The sequence below is a fragment of the Hylaeus anthracinus genome, unplaced genomic scaffold (assembly GCF_026225885.1).
Source record: "Hylaeus anthracinus isolate JK02 unplaced genomic scaffold, UHH_iyHylAnth1.0_haploid 3, whole genome shotgun sequence".
NCBI classification, from domain to species: domain Eukaryota; kingdom Metazoa; phylum Arthropoda; class Insecta; order Hymenoptera; family Colletidae; genus Hylaeus; species Hylaeus anthracinus.
The window spans coordinates 13,798,934-13,815,880 of NW_026535284.1; the positions used below are offsets into that span (position 1 = coordinate 13,798,934).

The window sequence follows — 16,947 nt, forward strand, 5'->3', positions numbered from 1 at the left end:
GCCCCCCCCCCCCCGAAACTATTCACAATCCACCCGAGAGAATAAAAGATAAAGAGAAGACAAAAAGAAAGAAAGTTTAAAGGAAAACTGCAGCCTCTGGACATCCGTTAATTGTACATTTTCGCCACGTTTATTTTTCAACGCGTTAGTATGCGATTAGACACCGTGATCCCGGCTCCCAAATAAATCCGTGCATTTTGAAAGCGAGGGAGAGTGAGAGGCAGAGCGCGAGAGAGGGAGAGAAAGGGTGAAACACTGTAACACATGGCCAAGGATGGATCGAACGTGGTGGTGCGTGTGACCTTTGCGAGACATTATCAATTACCTTAAACGAAAAATAAGAAAAAAAAAAAACTGTAGTAACGTCGCAATTGTATGTTGTAAACATTACTATTTCAAATATACTGTCATTATTAACAGGAGAGAGTTTGTGACTTTACCGGACACGATCCCGAAGGGATGAGAGAGGATTACCCTTGGAAACATTTCAGAATACTGTTTTTCTTTTTTTTTTTTTTTTTCTTTTTTTTTTCATTCACGCGACGTCATAATTGTAAACAGGAACTCGATGACTAGAAGCACCGTGCCTCAGGAGATCTGACGAAGGAAGCGCAACAGAGACGAGAACGTACATATTTTTAGCTTTATTTCTGTTTTAATTGAAGCTTTTGTATTCTAGATTTTCTAGATTAACCCGAATGAAGATTATAGATATTTTAGTTATTCTCGTAGCAACGACGAAGAGAGATATATAAATAGAAGATGCAGGTATCATTTAAAGGCATTGAGTTCATTAGTTGATGAGAAACCATGTCAAGAAGCTTTAAAATCAAGTTATTCTGCTTGGCTGATTAAAATCTCTGTCATTCCATTCACAAAACAGACTCCATTTCAAATTTATATTCTAGGAACTGTATCGCGCTTAACAATGGTGCCAGCTGTGGCGAGGGGTAGTGCAAGAAACTGCAGCAGAGAAGAATAGATTGGAAGAAGAATAGATTCGGTCATGTTGAATCAGCCGCTAATTATCAAATTATAGAACACGAAAAACGTGATGCATATACATTGCAAGATATAAACATTCGATACAGGTCTCAGTGTTGCTTCAATCACTCCACTTCAAATCTTAAATTTCCAGAGTCCCGAAACGATCCAAAAATCTATTTCTGTTTCCAGATATACCATCTTCCACTTCCTAAAAACATCCATCAACAACTCAGGAACCCGTCCAAGGACCCAACTCGCCGTCAAAGATCAACAAAGTCTACAACGAACATCGTTAGAACTCAAACTGTCGCGCCAACCCCCCAGTGGCGCCTAACGCTCGCCCCTTCGAGTGGTTTAAGAAAACCACAAAGTCCATCCACCCTTGGAACCGTAAAGATTAAACGAAATTCCCGATTAAGCGAACGACTGATAGGGGGTAGTTAGGGGTAAACGGTTGCAAAGTTCTCGATGAACCGTACGCGTCTCGCGCCACCTAACAACGACCATCGACGAGCATAAAACGGCAGAGGAGGTCGCGGTGATTGGTGAGGGTTTGTCCATGTTCGGCTGTGTGCGGGTCGCGTCGAGCCGAGCACGCTCTTGACGCCGCTCGCGGGGGCCTATATATCGCGCTGGGAATCGAGAGCGTCGAAACACGAAGCGAGATCAGACTGACTTCGCGAAAATCGATCGGGCGCTCATCGTCGTCGGGTTAGCGACGCCTGCAGGAAAGCGTGTGTCCATTAGAACGACGCGGTGTTCGCGTGAAACGTCCGCTGGTCGGCTCCGACGTCGAGCGCTCCCTCGACGTTGCTCCAAATGCCGACGGAAGCCTCGTGTTCGCCTAAACACGGGAACCTTCCTGCCAGCCTGACCGTAAAGTCGCGATAGCCACGGTCGCGAGAAGGTGATCCAGTGAAACGGTTCCTCCGAGTGCGTGGATGTGCGCGCGTGTACGTACGTGTGTATGCGTTGAATGCCTCCGCGAAGATCGAACGGAAGCTGTCGAGGCCTTCGAAGGAACGAGGAAAGGAAGGAACGGGGGGGTGTAGCGTAAGGTGACGGCCTCGAGGAGACACGGAGTTGTCGGACGGAACGAGAAAGCACGGTAGCCCATAGACAGATTCCTACCAACCCCTGCGAGGCACTCTCTGCGTGTCCTCGACGTTATCGCCATTGTCGAAGCGCGGTGTGGCGAGTTAACGAGAGCCGGCGCTGCCGGGACGACAATAATTTTTGAGAAACGTTTATATACACCGACCCACTAACTGGGAACAGGGTGGCTACCCTTCGTGCAGCCGTGTTCTCCGGCCTCCTACGTCGATGTAAGTAGCGGATTCGAGTCGCGATCGAAGCTGGACGTGTTTTTCTACGAGCCAAAGAAGAGAGAAAGGGGTAAGGGGTGTTTGCAAGCGCGAAGGATCCTCGATGCACGCCGGGAACGAGAGGCGAACGGCAGTTTAATCGCACCAGCAGAATTAATCGGTGAGCGTGTCCTGTGCCCTGTCCCCTGCCCCTCGTCGGGGTTATCCTACGCTCGGAGGACACCGCACGAGGACGAGGCGAAGGAGGAGGTGGGGTGGAGGCCGTCTACCTCTCGACGTGGAATGATAATAAAGGAGAGCCACAGGACAGGCCGGCGTGGGGTGACATTATGCGAGGAGTGGATTTGAAACTAACCAAGTCACCCCTCAGACTGTTCCCCTTTGGGATGGCAATAGGAGCGCTCGCCGATGTCGCCGTCAAGCTCGTCATCAGCGGTTACATACTCGCCGTGGTCGTCTACGTGAACGCCACCGGCAACTGGGACAAGGACGATGACTTAGGTACGTTGTCGCGAGAGCTTTCCAGAGGTCGGATATCTCGTTAGGGTCAGATTGGACGGATAAGGGAAGATCGGGGTCGAAAGGGATGTGGATCGGAGCGAGTAAGGACGCGTGGACTGTCGAAATTCTAGGGAGAGGAATTTTATTCAAGGATGCAGAGGCTCCTCTGGTCTTCTCTGTTCTTCGTCATCAGTCGTTCTCTTTTTGTATTATACCGCATATTATTATATTACATCGTGTGAAAGACGAAAGGGAAGTAAACTTGAAGCTTTGTTAATACACAGGGTGGGTTTGAATAAAATGAAAGAGGATCGAGGATTGGAAAGCATGTTGATAAAGAATTCAGGCCGAATCGTTCTTTTATGCTGAGAAAGGAAACTATTAACTTCGAAAATAGAACTTTCTTTTCCTTTTTCTCGCGAACAATTTTCAATCCCAGCGTGAAAGTCTCGATGTCTATTATCCACCTTGCCAAAGTTCACAAGACCTTCTTGAGACAAGCAGCCCTTAAATAATTCTTAGTTAGTTCTAGCTTCTCGATGATCTCTCCTCGGAAATTTCCATCTCTGGAATCGTCAAGAATCTATTAACTCGATTAACGATACAAGTAGTGGTGCGCTTGAAAAGTTTACTTTGTGTACTCTGACGAAGATAATAGGATAAATACGACTTCATCCTACTTACTTACAATCGGTTTTCCAAAAAGCAAAACTTATGGATCTTTCCATTTTAAATGAAATACATAAAATACATACAGTAGCCAGGACGCGTGTCTGACCATGCATAGGCTAAATCTACTCGAGCGAGTCAGACATAGCGAACGAGTCAATGGACATTACGTGCGATTGCGTGAAGTGCACGCGTTATATTACATCTAGTATGCGACTATACTATCCAGACGCATGTCCGACCAAGCACAGACCGTATCTACTTGAGTGAATGCGAACGCGTGCCACACGGAAGATAGCGCGCCGAATGCGACCGTTCAAACGCGCATTATTGATATTCGCTTCGAGCAATGCTAGGCTCGAACACTTGTTTCTATTATTGCACTGGCAGCTTTTAATTAATGACAGGACGTTATGTAAAAATCCAGCATAAACACGGATACAGTAGATTCTATAGATTGTACAAAAATCTGAGTAACGCTGGAACTCTGTTTCTTACATTTCTTAATCAAAATCATAAGCCCTTGATCCGAATACTTGTACGTTGAGAAATGAATAATTTTGTAGCAGAGAGTAATGGGAATTTATGTATGTCACAATGCAAAGCAGGCTCGAGAAGTAAGTATCGGCAAATAATGATAGGGATCGATAAATAGCAAATGCAAAACGATTGGAAGCATTATTGGCATTCGTCACAGATAGTTATCGAGAATATTAGAACCCAAGTAGCTTGTATACATTCTATATTAGTCGGACTCGCGACTGACCTAGCACACGTAATCTCTATTTAAATAGATATCGACATATTTGGTTTAATCCACGTCTTGCAATAGCAGCTGACTCTGGAAAACGTATTCTTGACTCGAATCGGACAATCTCGGCTGGACTGCTCTCTTTACAGCTGCGATTTTTGATTTCCAGTCGCAACTTTCGAAGTCAGCGCCGTTCTTGGACGCACCGCTAGATTGCCTTGTGACATTGAACCGTCCACGCGCGAGGATCGCGTATACATGGTGCTTTGGTTTCGCGACGATGCTGTTCAACCAATTTACAGGTAACAATTTCGCTAAAAAAAATTGTACTCCGACGAAAGAATAAAAATTCCAGATTTATAGGAATAAAAAGAAATAGATCCCTCAGCTGCTGACCTCCCGCAGACAGCTCAACTCTGCGTTTTACGATGTTAAAACGATGGGAATTGTTTCAGTTTCGACGTGCGGGGCAGGGCGTTCAACAAAGCTCTGAACTGGTCGGACAGCAACGTCGTTGGGCCAAGGGCTTATTTCGTGACCGTGACGAAGCCAGCCGCTCTTACCCTGGAGGCGGTTCAGCTGGACGACGAGGGAATCTATCGGTGTCGGGTGGACTTCAAGAATTCGCCTACGAAGAATTTTCAAGTTAATCTCACAGTAATAGGTACATATTTTTTAGATCTTCTTCTGGAACCTCAATTGGCCCTTTTGTGGAATTTTCACTTCATCGCTTCGCTTCATTTTCGATACTGTTTGGAATTGTTTTCAGTTCCGCCACATCAACTACTGGTTTACGACAGTTCAGGGGTGGAAGTGGAGAACACCGCGGGTCCCTTCCAGGTTGGCGTAGAGTTCGAGCTGTCTTGCGAAGTTAGAGGAGGTAATTCTTCCTAATTTCTAACTCTGTACAAGTACAAATACTCCGGTATAAATACTACAAGTAATTCCCTCTAATTACAGGCAAACCAACGCCAGTGGTGAGCTGGCTAGTGAATGAGAAAGAAGTGGACAGTAGATTAGAAGAGATCGCTCGGAACATCGTCGTCAGTAAATTGAAGATACCGCAGCTGAGGAGGGAGCACCGTAACACAACTTACAAATGTCGAGCCTCCAACACGCACCTTATACCTCCCTTAGAGAAAACCGTCCTCTTGGACGTTTACCGTGCGTGTCGAGCAATGTAAACGTGTACGAAATATCTCTTATAAGATCATTTATACATGGACGATCAATCCTTTCAGTGAAACCATCGTCGGTGAAGATCCTGTCGAAACCCGAGATCCTCGAGACGGAGAAGGACTACTCCATCGCCTGCGAGACGACGGGGTCGCATCCTCGGGCTCGAATAAGCTGGTTGGAGGGAAACACCGTTTATCGTAGTGGCAAAGTAATCGACTAGGACTTTTGTAGAAAACTGTGAAAGTTATGGTAGCTGAACGAAGCTTCAATTGTTCAGGTACTGGACGGAGGAAACGCTTCGGTGGTCCTAAGTACGCTCATATTCTCGCCAGTCCCCGACGACCACGGGATGATCCTGAAATGTCGCGGGGAGAATCCATCACTGCCAAACGCATACTTAGAAGACTTCTTTCAATTAAATGTAGTTTGTGAGTATCATAAACCATCTGATGAGAACCTGCCGTTCGTGCGATAATTCGTCGTGTTTCCCCAGTTCCACCTAAAGTACAGCTGCACCTGGGCAGCACCCTAAACGCAGAGAAGATAAAAGAGGGCGACGACGTCTACTTTGAGTGCAAGGTCCGAGCTAACCCGGAACACCACAAAATCACGTGGAGACACAATGTGAGTAGTCTGTTGATCTGTCGGCAATACGAAAACAGTAACTAACCATGGATTCGTGGATTCGCAGGATGCAGTATTAACGCAAAATTATTCAGCTGGGATAATCATGAGCACTCAGAGCCTGGTGCTACAGAAGATAGGCCGCGACAACGCGGGCAATTACACGTGCCTAGCGAGCAACGATCGTGGGGAGACCACCAGCCCTGTAGTCACCCTGCGAGTACAGTGTAAGTTGTCATAGTTCATTTTAACGACTTTTTGACGATGATGGAAAAAAGAAGAAACATTATATCTCCTGTTTTTGAATTGTCCAGTCGCTCCAGTTTGCAAGGCGAAGGAGGTGTCCATCATCGGCGCGTCGCTGGAGGAGTCCGTGAAGGTCCGCTGCGAGGTCGACGCCGATCCAAATGAAGTAGAGTTCGTCTGGGAGTTCAACAACAGCGGGGAGAACTTCGAGGTGGCTCCAGCGAAGTTCGACGGTAACAACGGGACGATGAGCGAGCTCGTTTACACCCCAATGTCCGAGAGGGACTATGGCGCCTTGACGTGTTGGGGTAGGAACACTATTGGGAAGCAGGAAGCGCCTTGCATCTATCAGATCATCCCAGCAGGTACCTTGGATGTCCTCTTGAACTCTCCACTGATACTACGAATTTTAATTTAAGCTAGAGCGTTCTCTTTCCTAACGCAAACTCGCTTTCGTTTACAGTTAAACCGAATCCTTTGAACAATTGCACGATAAAGGAGTCGTTGAACCAGAGCTCCGAGATACTGGTGGTCGAGTGCGTGCCAGGGTACGATGGAGGACTGAGACAAGAGTTTCGACTGGAGGCCTACGAGGTCGTCACCGGAAATCTGCGAGTGAACGCGTCCAGCGTATCCGCCGACGTGCCGTTATTTCGTATAGCCGTAGCGGATCTTCTTCCAGCTACGCATTTTTACTTAGTCACGTATGCTGTGAACGCCAAAGGACGTAGCGAGGTGAGCTTGCTAGAGGACATCATGCTGAGGGACTCCGAGAAACATACAGGTAAAATGTATTCCTACCCAGGAATGTCTGTACAATCTAAACAACTAAACAATATCCTGAGTAAATCAAATTCTGTTGAATTGAGATGCTTGAATTCCTTTCTACAGACAGTGGAGTGAGCATGGTACCGCTTATCCTGCTCCTCATCGGATGCCTAATGGCGCTCGGTATCACTGTGCTCTCAGTGATGTTGATGATGTACCGACGCAGAGGTACAACATCCCCAGTGCACATCGAACCCTACATGAAACAACCGATAATCACACCGCCAGACTCGAGGAACAACTCGATGCTCGACGTCACGCACGGGGATCACACTTACTTCGTCGAGTACACGCTGAAACAGGTCACCGATTACGCGCTCAACAATCAACCAGACATCATACAGTCACCGCAAGGTAAATTTCTTTCTTAAAACTACCCCATGAATGCTAAATTACCCCAGTTCACCCTTCAGATCAGGAGAAAATCAAACGTGAACCACAATTGTTTCTACCTGTGAGACCAGACACGCTCTTCGCGCCGTACGACATCCACAAACAAGGACTTCAAACTAACAGATGCAGCGTAAGTCCTCTATAGCTTCTGAATTTGAAATGTTTATAACGAAGTGTCGTTTTTAAATATTTCTCGCTTTTCGTTGCAGTTAAACCCCTTCTCCGCGAAGTCTTGGGAACCTATTAGCTTTAAGGCTGACCGTAACTTAATGAAGGAGATCATTATTGCCAACTCTATACCTGGTCCGGAAAGTTGCGTGTAAAAAATCATTTAAAAAGAAGAACGAGCAAACATATCAGAAGGACCGATCTCGAAGTCTAAACAATCGTACTGTCGATCACCGACCGACGATGGACATACACGAAACGAATTGCAACTGGTTCTGTCGCACGTGAAATGACACGGGACGGACATAACGACGCAACACGCAGCGTAAAGGTCGAACGCCTAGTCGTCAAAAATACACGGAACCGAAAACGATCTAGGAATCATCAAGATGACTAGTTGCATACTAACTAAACGCTACACACGGTGTATTATTCCAAGTTTAATATATTTTGTGTCAAGTCTTAGACGCTTTCCTTATTACGCAGCAAATTTCACCCAAAGTTACGACGCGTACACTGTTTTCGTATAGTTCGCTTGGATCTTTCCAAGCGTTTCTTTGGAGAATAACGGTCTCGCGGTTATTTGATTTAAATAAAATGTCGTTTAAAACAACGCGTGCTTAGCGTGAGTGTATTGAAAAGACGTTACACAAGCCTGACCATTGTTGCAAAGATACAAGCGAAAATAAACACCGTATATTAATAACATCAGCACGATGACTCCAGTGACTGACACTAGTACGCAAATTCGTCGGCGAATCTTTCCTAAACGACGTGCAGGCCTTGGTTGACGAATCGGCGTTGAACTTGGAATATAAAGAGTACGCGGTGTTACGTTTCCTTCCTTTTTTATGCCTTCTTTTAGGCTCAATTCTTCGTTCATGAACGTGTCTTGCAGATCCAGCTTGTACAGTCTTTTTGATTCATCAGACGTTGAAGGCAAACTGTACTGAGAAAGTCATAATTTTTCTCTTTAATACACAATCGTGAATTTGGAATGTTAGATAGATTTAATTGTTACATGATTTTACTTCTGTTTCCTGAAATCGTTCCATTTGTTGACGAACCAACTGAACGAGTTTCCATTTCTCGTGTTTCAGTCGTTTGATAAGTTCATCATCAACGCACGTGTCACACTGCTCCTTGATTTCTTCGTCTGGGTACTCTGTACCGCATGTATTTTGATCGCATATCATATCTCACGGGTTATGTACAATTTTTATGTTGTAAAGGGACACGTTTGTTGCTAGCTAATCGAGTCAATTACAAATGAAATTCTAAAAAAAAATTGACAAACTAATATGTCTTGACATTTCAAAGTTTCGTTTTCTTTATGACCACCCTCGTAAAAATTTAAAGTGCAACAGTTACATTTTATACTTGATATTTCTACTGAGAAAATAATTAAACTTGTGATAACAAAAGAGGCATCATGCATCGTATTCGGTCCACATTGCAAAACAATAAGAAAGTCTGTGACAGAATACCTCTGAATTTTATTCGATAATTACAAAAATATGGTTGTAACGTTTCTAGATCATGTCAAACACTATTTCAACGTATTCCTACTATGTTCGAGCACGAAAACACGGAGATCCTCCCTGTCACCCGACACCCGAGTGTCCTACTACCAACGTTCGCGATGGAACACGATATAGGCACAAAGATATTAAGAAGAAACAGCTTAAATCGACGAAACATAATATAAAAGACGAAATTGACGATCTTGATTGTCCATGGTATAAAAAGAAATAAGAAAACAAACAGTGAAATAAAAAATATTCAACTTGTCTTTAATTTTACATTAAATCTAATACTAATACATCGCATACCAATTCATCACAGTTTTTATATTCCAGAAAAAAATACAATTAAAATATTAAATGCCTGTTTCGTGAAGTAAATGTCCCATGATAATAGACATTATACAAATTACATAAACCTAAATCCTTATATATTACAATTTTCGTTAATTAACTTTTGGCTTCTTTTCTGGCGGTGGTTTCATATCTTTCTTCTCAACTTTTACTTCTTGTTTAATTTCGATAGCTAAAAACAAACAAGTAAATGTTATTTTTATTACTTAATTAATACTTTTCTTACTATACTAAATACTTACGTGATTCTGTAGCTTGATGCACTGGCTTTGGAACAGACAATGGAAACTTCCGCGTAAGTTCCGCGAGTAGCATATCTACCCTTTGACGTTGGAATAAAGAGCTAGGTTCCTCGCGAACAGGTGTTTCCTTTTTAGCAGCCAAGGCTTTCCCATTTTTGAAATCCCAATAGTATCCCTTACTAGGATGATAACGTGAACAGGAGCTGGCTTCTTCAAAAGCAGATTGTAAGTGATGCACTGTAGACAACTGAAAAATAGAATTCCATAAATTAAAACCATATTTTTAATCGCTATAATGTTTCTGATAAGTGATAAGTACCAATCTGGAGCTGACAACAGATGCTAAATCAGGTGCTTGGTATATGGTACCTGCAATGATATAATAATCCGCAAGTGGTGCTGCTAGAATAGGAGAATGACGATGTTGCTTTCTAATTACATATAAAATAGGTTCCTGTACATGTAATAAGATATATTCCAGTCCAGTCATATTCCTGAAATTAAAAGATCAAGAGTAGTTTCCTAATTCTGAATTGTATCATTCAATAATGGAACTTTGAGAACACTTACTGCAATTGATCAGGGCTCAAACGTTGCATCTTAACAATTTCATTATTGCATGTCCTATCATAGAAAGGATTACTTCTTTCAGAGAAGTAATCCATTATGTTGTTTGGATTTAATACAGGAATCCAAGCGCTGTCATGCCAAGAGAGTCCCAAAGGATTCTCTGTTAATTATGCAAAATAAAAGGTAAGAGGTTAGGTGAGATAGAAAGTACTTCCTTGGGTTAAAATTAATTTTCATAATTTTCAATTAAATTTGTATGACATTACCTGTCACCGGAGGTCTTCCTGGCAACATTTTCGCTTCACAAAAATATCAGGACGACAAATGTTTAAATGTCCATTTCGTTGACGCGGCAAAATAAACTTGTTATCGCCAGGATTTAATGTTGATTCTTGATACAGTTTCAAAGCAGTATTAATATTTGTAATTGAAAGTATATTTTCGGAAAGTATATTGTGAATCAATGCGAGTGTTTACATTCGACACACACAGACACCATAAAACTAGAAGCGGAAAGTGACACAAATAAACCAAACGTTCGACGTTCCTCGACAGAGGTTAGTGGTTCTCAAAGAGATTAAATTAGCTCCAAAGAATCGATAGGCTAAAATTATGTTCGAAATACATGGCAGACTATGAGCATTAACTTTATTCTTCCTCGTGAATAAGAAAGATAAATTTATCTCTTCGATTTTAAAAGAATCTTCCAAAGTGCCATGGTAAGCAATCGTGATGAAAGGGGAATGATATGTGACAGACTATTCTGTAATGTCATTGACCAGCACTGTCGAAATAAAGAATGCAGAACACTGTTCACATATAGAACAGAGGCTATTAGGAAAAATGGGTCAAATGCAAAAAAAGATACAAGCGTTCGAAAGGGAATGGGTCATGGGCAATTCAAATAACAGCATACGTTACAAATAAAAAGGAATTCATATATTAGATAAAAATTACTTATATTTTTGATATTCGAAAAGAAAAAGGGTACCAGGAGAAACGATACTATTTACCAACTATTTAAAGAATGCATTGTTTTGTAAAATAAGTCTAAGAATTTCTCTATGAAGGACAAAATGAAACGAACGTAAAACTTAAGAATGTGATTTCATCCTCTACGAATGCTACGCAAAATTGATCTGTATGATAATTAATAATAACGCAGTTTTTGCTTCGATAATTTAGAGAACGTGCGAGTACACATTCGAGGATACATTAGAACAAGACGTTATGCCCAATAATGTTGGGTGTGGTGAAATTTTACATAACGGTGGGGATATGTTCAACAGAAATATCGTTCCTAGCTCAAGATGACAGTAATCTGAAAGCTATTTCCGTACGAGTACATTCAGGTGAAGAGCACAGTGACCTTTAAACTTGTGTGTCAAGTTCCTTTGTCCACAAAAAAAAATACGGTAAGGACATCCGCTGCAAACTATTACACTTGTTGACACACATCCTTTTCTATTTTCCGATATCTGTCAATCACAGGTTGTTGTGCGTCTTTTCCTGTTTGGGATTCGATCGGGTATCTTTAAAAATAGACGCTCACTTTTCACGAACGAATATCGTCATCTAATTCTCGTGAATCATGTATTATTTAACCTTTTGCCATTCGATTGGCAAAAGCCATATTTATATCGATTTCTAAATGAAAGTGTAGAAATAATTTATTCTTAGAACAAAGTCACGTTTCTATACTCCTTATCTGAGATTTCATCTTAGTATATAACGGTCTAATTTCGTAACTTTTTCAAAAAATCGAAATTATGTCATGGTGGAAATCGTAATAGTATTCAGGACCAAAATGTATTCTTACAGAAAAATTATGACAACCATTGACATGGAATATGTTATAGTACCCATTCATCAACGACAAGATTTGATCCAGGATTGTTGCACATTACTTAATTCTGAATGGCCACGAAGCGAGTCTGCACGGTATATTACATTAATTTTATAGGGAAAAGAACTTTCTATTACTGAGTATTTTTATTGTTAAACAGGTTAAAATCTCTAAGTGTATCATGCGATGAATTCCCCACTTGTCTCATACTTATTGATAAGAATGACAAAGTTCTTGGTCATTGTAAAATATCATTAATACCCAGATTACGTCATAGTTGTTTCATACAGTCAGGTAAGTTCAACTTAAGGAGCAAAAAATAAAACAGAAATAGCGAGACAGAAGGATTTAATTTTCTTTACATTTTAGTTATAATTGATTATGGATATAGATCTCAAGGACTTGGATCTAGACTGCTGCGTGGAGCAGAAGAATATGTAGCAAAAAAAGGAATTAAAAATGTATTATTAATAACTAAAGGCCAAGAAGTTTTTTACTTTAAAAATGGATACAAAACGTGTGATCCATTTAAAGCATATGGAATTAATGATGTTGTATATTCTACTGCAGCATTTACTAAAGCAAAGCTTAAAGAAAAATGTACGCAATGTTCTGGCCCACCACCTCCTCCAATGCCAAACTTTCAAGTGCCAAAGTTTTTTGATTTAAGTGTAATAGCTCACAGAACACATATGATAAAAAATTTATCGTCGTAAAATAATGAACAAAATGCTTGCTTCTACAAGATTCATTCATATTCCATGTATAAATGCTTTACAAAATGCATATTATTTATTTATTTACTAAGCTATTTTTTTAATTATACATAATGCAAAAATACTCTTCACATAAAACACATATCATATTTATTCCAATAGATATTAGAAACCACAAACTGCGTTTGTGTATGTGAAAATTTGTAATTCCTTATGCATCACTTAATGCATTATCCAAAGAAGGAAATAGAATCATTTTTATTTATCTGTAATGATATTTTATGTTATTTATGAAACAGTTGCAATACCGCAAATTTTTTGATAATGTTCTGATTGTTGAAGGCTTTCAATAAGGAAAGCACCCAAATCATGTTTCGATATTGCACGGCCCGGAGATTCGTCGTGCTTGATTACATACTTCGAACTGGGTGCATCTGAAAATGAAATAAATGATAACAATTAATCGCAATGTTGTAAAACGTCGATTTTCCTTTTTTATTTTGATATAATGAATACCAGCAATGTGGGGTGGTAATACTGCAATCCATTTTAGTCCACTTTCCTTGAGAAGGTCAAACATACGTTGATGGTCTGCATTTAAGTCTTTGAATATAGCAGGTACTGCTTCAGGTTTATAGAATAAAAATGCTGCCAAGAATAAATTGTTACTTAGAAAATTGTATAAATACTAAAATACATTTTAAAGAAGAACATTTACCAGATAAACAAACAGATAATATTTCTACATTATGTGTTTTCATAGCATCTATTATATTTTTCATGCCCTGGGACAACACAGTGGTTGGACCTAAAAATATTTAATAAAACAATAAAAAATTTGATAATTTAAACATAAAGTACAATACTTACTCAAGTCATTTCGTGTACCAAGCACAACAGCCACAGCATCTCTATCCTTTATTGCATTTGACACTTGTTCTGCATTTGTAACATTACCGACAACAACTTCTACTTTGTCTTTCACATTTGCTGGCAATTTTGTTTCATCCCTCACAAACACCTTTACATCTAATCCTGAATTTGAGAATAACTGATCAAAGGTAAGTGAAATTAATGTTACATAAACTTATACTTAGAATAATTTTTTATTTCTCTGTACATAGATAATAAAAAATGAATACACTACCTTTGTTTATAGCAGTATTTAAAGCACATAATCCAGTATTTCCTGTAGCTCCAAATATCACTATTCGGTTCATGTTTACAGAACTGTTACCTGCTAGATATTGTGTAAGTGCAATCAGATTTGAGTATATGTACTTCACAATCGAGATTAGAACAAAACATGCTATGTCATGTTTACGAAGAATTCAAAATTGCATTTCAAGGTAAATTATGCGCCGGGTGGTCACGTGTATTCGTTTCGCGTATGAATTATGTTAGTCCTATATGTAATTAATATAAAACAAAGTTAGATTATTCTAAAGCAGCATAACCTATGTCAATAACAAATTTTCTGGACATAATAAATGTATGTTACATACATATACTTTGTGCCATATATGCCTAACTTACACGTACCATTAGTATTTATTCGCAAAACGCAATTATACGTTATGCATGCAAAATAATAATAAGCCTACGCCCGCGATTCATGGACAGGTATTCACAGTCGCAACTTATTTCTAAGCCAGCCAATAATTTCTAATTCTAATAATTCTTATAATTAATCTAAAATAAAATTAAATAATAAGTGGAGGAAATAATAAAATGGTCAGGGCATGTGTGATTATGCTAATTTATCATTTTTAAAAACATTTTATTTTATTCTGGTCTCGGCGGCAGTGGCGCCATCGGTGGCAAAACGCTCAAATTCATAGTGAAAATAGTTCCTAATATTCTCACTAGATGGCGCCACACGGTTAATAAAATTAATTTCTTTTATTTTACTTAAATGAGTAACTATCACGATGTATTTTGCTTTATAATACTTCAATATAGTAGCCAACATGCCAATTTTATTATTTTAATGCATAATTATTTAATCTAGCAATTATTATCGATTTTTCGTAGTGGCGCCATCTAGCAGCAGTGGCGAGAACTATTTTCACTACAAACTTGGGCGTTTTGCCACCGATGGCGCCACTAGGGTTAATTAAACTGTTATGCATGCATCTATAATAATAACATTGACATAATTACACATGCCCTATTATTTATTTTATTATTCCATGCACTTATTATTTAATTTTAGTTTTAGTTAAATATAAGATTCATGAGATTGTATCCATGGGTGTGATGTCCATGATAAACGATTGTGAAATAACTCTACAACGGAACAGTTTTAGTTTATACAATAAATGTTCGTTGAGATAAGTATATATTGTACATTCTATTTTAAATAAAAAGCTAAAATGAATTTTCTAGTTATTTCTTGCTCCAATTTCAAATGTAGTTCACTCTGTATCAATAGGGAGCGTCAGAATTGATCCACACCGGAAGTCATGTTGGAAGGGTAGCATGTTTGCTATTTCATGACGCAACCATTCTTCTGTCCTCGTGCTCACTTCGACGCTCAACGTGAAACCATTTTGTTAGATTGCCGGTTAGGTTGTACTAAGTGTAATTATTGAAAGGATTAAAATGAATGGTATCATAAGAAATACGTTGCGTACGTCGGCGATTAGGAATCTTTTCTCGTCAACTTCGGGCACGGGTATTGTAAATAATCAATTGAGAACATTGTGGAATCTTCACTCTCGACAAACCGAAGTTGCACCCCTCTCTTCGATAAAAGCATTTAAACACCAAAATGTCTTTTGCAATTGTGGCTGTTGCAGAAGCGTCCACACAAAAGGTATACTTATCTCTGTATAATTTTTCTATCCTATTTTACATGATAAAAAAATCTTGAAAATAACTAAACTTAACTTTAATCTATTTTATGAGGTGAAAAAGAACTCGTAGAATTTTTAGCTGAAGAAATTGTAGCAGAGAAAAAGGCACAAAAGCTAAAAACTATTCCTACAGAATTAGAGGGATTCAAAGTATCTTTAGATGGTGCCAATGTTACTTTAGAGAAGATGCAAGATAATGAGACGTAAGAAAAATTGTAACATACAAGTTAAATATTTTTTAATTAAAAGTGTTTAATGTACTATGTTAATTCCTTTTATAGAGTTAAAATTACATTTAATATAAACCACACTGTTGATTCCGAGTCGGAACCAGACATTGATATGACCAGCAATAATGCAGACATCGGTGAAATGAAAAGTAAACCAAACTTTCAAATTGATGTAGTAAGAGGGAATCAAACTCTTGGATTCACCTGTTCATTTAACAATGAACCTGGAGCATCTGGTGCCAGTGATGATTACAGTAAGTATGATTAAATTATGTTTTATAAGAACACATTCTATTTGTGTAACTACATGTATTTTGTTTAAGAAATCAGTGTTGCACATTATTGCTCATATTTATATATATTCTATTTCAGATGATATTTTTGGCATTGATGAAATCACTTTGTATGAAGGTGAACACAGTGACAAAGTTTATGCAGTTGCTGGTGAAATTATTGATGGAGTAAGTTATACTACAATTATTTTATAAGCTACATCCAAAGAGTTGAGTACAAGATGGCGTATACAGTAACCATGTTGAATATTTATCTTTGGAAAAGTAATACATTCTCTGTTATGATTTTATCATTGATGATAAGATCAAAACAAGAGGATGTAACAAAGCAATGTTCTCCATGCAATTTCCTTAGTTTAATTACATACCATTTTCATAACATCTATTATTTCAGTATCTGTATGACTTGCTGATGAACTACCTTGAGGAGAAAGGCATCTCCAACGAATTCGCGGAGAAACTAGTGGAACTTAGTACGAATTACGAACACACGGCATACGTTAGCCTGTTAGAAGGTCTCTCAAGATTCACTTCTGGAAAGTAATGTTTCATTCATCATGATTCCCATTGTATTTATACTTGTTTAGCAATAGAATGTATTCCTTTAAGAGAAAGTTTATAATAAATGTATATGATAATCTTAT

At 39.4% G+C, this 16,947-nt stretch overlaps 5 protein-coding genes across 7 annotated transcripts; 3 read left to right on the forward strand and 2 right to left on the reverse strand.

The window, feature by feature from the left end:
- Nucleotides 1–1,624: 1,624 nt before the first annotated feature.
- On the forward strand, nucleotides 1,625–8,134 carry LOC128894098 (protein turtle homolog A-like). The gene is made up of 14 exons (XM_054155563.1): nucleotides 1,625–2,813; nucleotides 4,403–4,535; nucleotides 4,689–4,897; nucleotides 5,003–5,113; nucleotides 5,194–5,397; nucleotides 5,475–5,620; nucleotides 5,690–5,840; nucleotides 5,906–6,036; nucleotides 6,104–6,263; nucleotides 6,351–6,647; nucleotides 6,746–7,066; nucleotides 7,174–7,464; nucleotides 7,524–7,633; nucleotides 7,713–8,134. Exons 1-14 carry the CDS (start codon nucleotides 2,642–2,644, stop codon nucleotides 7,824–7,826), a joined length of 2,550 nt encoding a protein of 849 aa, XP_054011538.1. The 5' UTR covers nucleotides 1,625–2,641; the 3' UTR covers nucleotides 7,827–8,134.
- Nucleotides 8,135–9,438: 1,304 nt separating this feature from the next.
- On the reverse strand, nucleotides 9,439–10,770 carry LOC128894140 (mediator of RNA polymerase II transcription subunit 6). Its single transcript, XM_054155628.1, has 5 exons — nucleotides 10,627–10,770; nucleotides 10,361–10,520; nucleotides 10,110–10,284; nucleotides 9,791–10,037; nucleotides 9,439–9,720 (listed from the first exon to the last, which is right to left on the reverse strand). The coding sequence occupies exons 1-5, from the start codon at nucleotides 10,652–10,654 to the stop codon at nucleotides 9,641–9,643; spliced, it is 690 nt and encodes a 229-aa protein (XP_054011603.1). The 5' UTR covers nucleotides 10,655–10,770; the 3' UTR covers nucleotides 9,439–9,640.
- Nucleotides 10,771–11,584: 814 nt separating this feature from the next.
- LOC128894142 (N-alpha-acetyltransferase 80) lies at nucleotides 11,585–13,009 on the forward strand. 2 transcript variants are annotated; one of them, XM_054155632.1, is made up of 4 exons: nucleotides 11,585–11,775; nucleotides 12,182–12,301; nucleotides 12,367–12,500; nucleotides 12,576–13,009. In XM_054155632.1, the coding sequence occupies exons 2-4, from the start codon at nucleotides 12,189–12,191 to the stop codon at nucleotides 12,920–12,922; spliced, it is 594 nt and encodes a 197-aa protein (XP_054011607.1). In that variant the 5' UTR covers nucleotides 11,585–11,775; nucleotides 12,182–12,188; the 3' UTR covers nucleotides 12,923–13,009. The 2 variants fall into 2 exon arrangements, with proteins under 2 accessions (XP_054011607.1, XP_054011606.1); XM_054155631.1 differs by lacking the exon at nucleotides 11,585–11,775 and having other exon boundaries at nucleotides 11,828–12,301.
- On the reverse strand, nucleotides 12,974–14,618 carry LOC128894144 (flavin reductase (NADPH)). Of its 2 annotated transcripts, XM_054155636.1 has the most exons (6): nucleotides 14,465–14,618; nucleotides 14,070–14,328; nucleotides 13,793–13,957; nucleotides 13,641–13,730; nucleotides 13,439–13,570; nucleotides 12,974–13,356 (listed from the first exon to the last, which is right to left on the reverse strand). In XM_054155636.1, the coding sequence occupies exons 2-6, from the start codon at nucleotides 14,140–14,142 to the stop codon at nucleotides 13,211–13,213; spliced, it is 606 nt and encodes a 201-aa protein (XP_054011611.1). In that variant the 5' UTR covers nucleotides 14,143–14,328; nucleotides 14,465–14,618; the 3' UTR covers nucleotides 12,974–13,210. The 2 variants fall into 2 exon arrangements, with proteins under 2 accessions (XP_054011611.1, XP_054011612.1); XM_054155637.1 differs by lacking the exon at nucleotides 14,465–14,618 and having other exon boundaries at nucleotides 14,070–14,364.
- A 795-nt stretch (nucleotides 14,619–15,413) lies between these two features.
- On the forward strand, nucleotides 15,414–16,944 carry LOC128894139 (complement component 1 Q subcomponent-binding protein, mitochondrial). Its single transcript, XM_054155627.1, has 5 exons — nucleotides 15,414–15,740; nucleotides 15,833–15,983; nucleotides 16,062–16,264; nucleotides 16,383–16,471; nucleotides 16,698–16,944. The coding sequence occupies exons 1-5, from the start codon at nucleotides 15,527–15,529 to the stop codon at nucleotides 16,845–16,847; spliced, it is 807 nt and encodes a 268-aa protein (XP_054011602.1). The 5' UTR covers nucleotides 15,414–15,526; the 3' UTR covers nucleotides 16,848–16,944.
- Nucleotides 16,945–16,947: the final 3 nt, after the last annotated feature.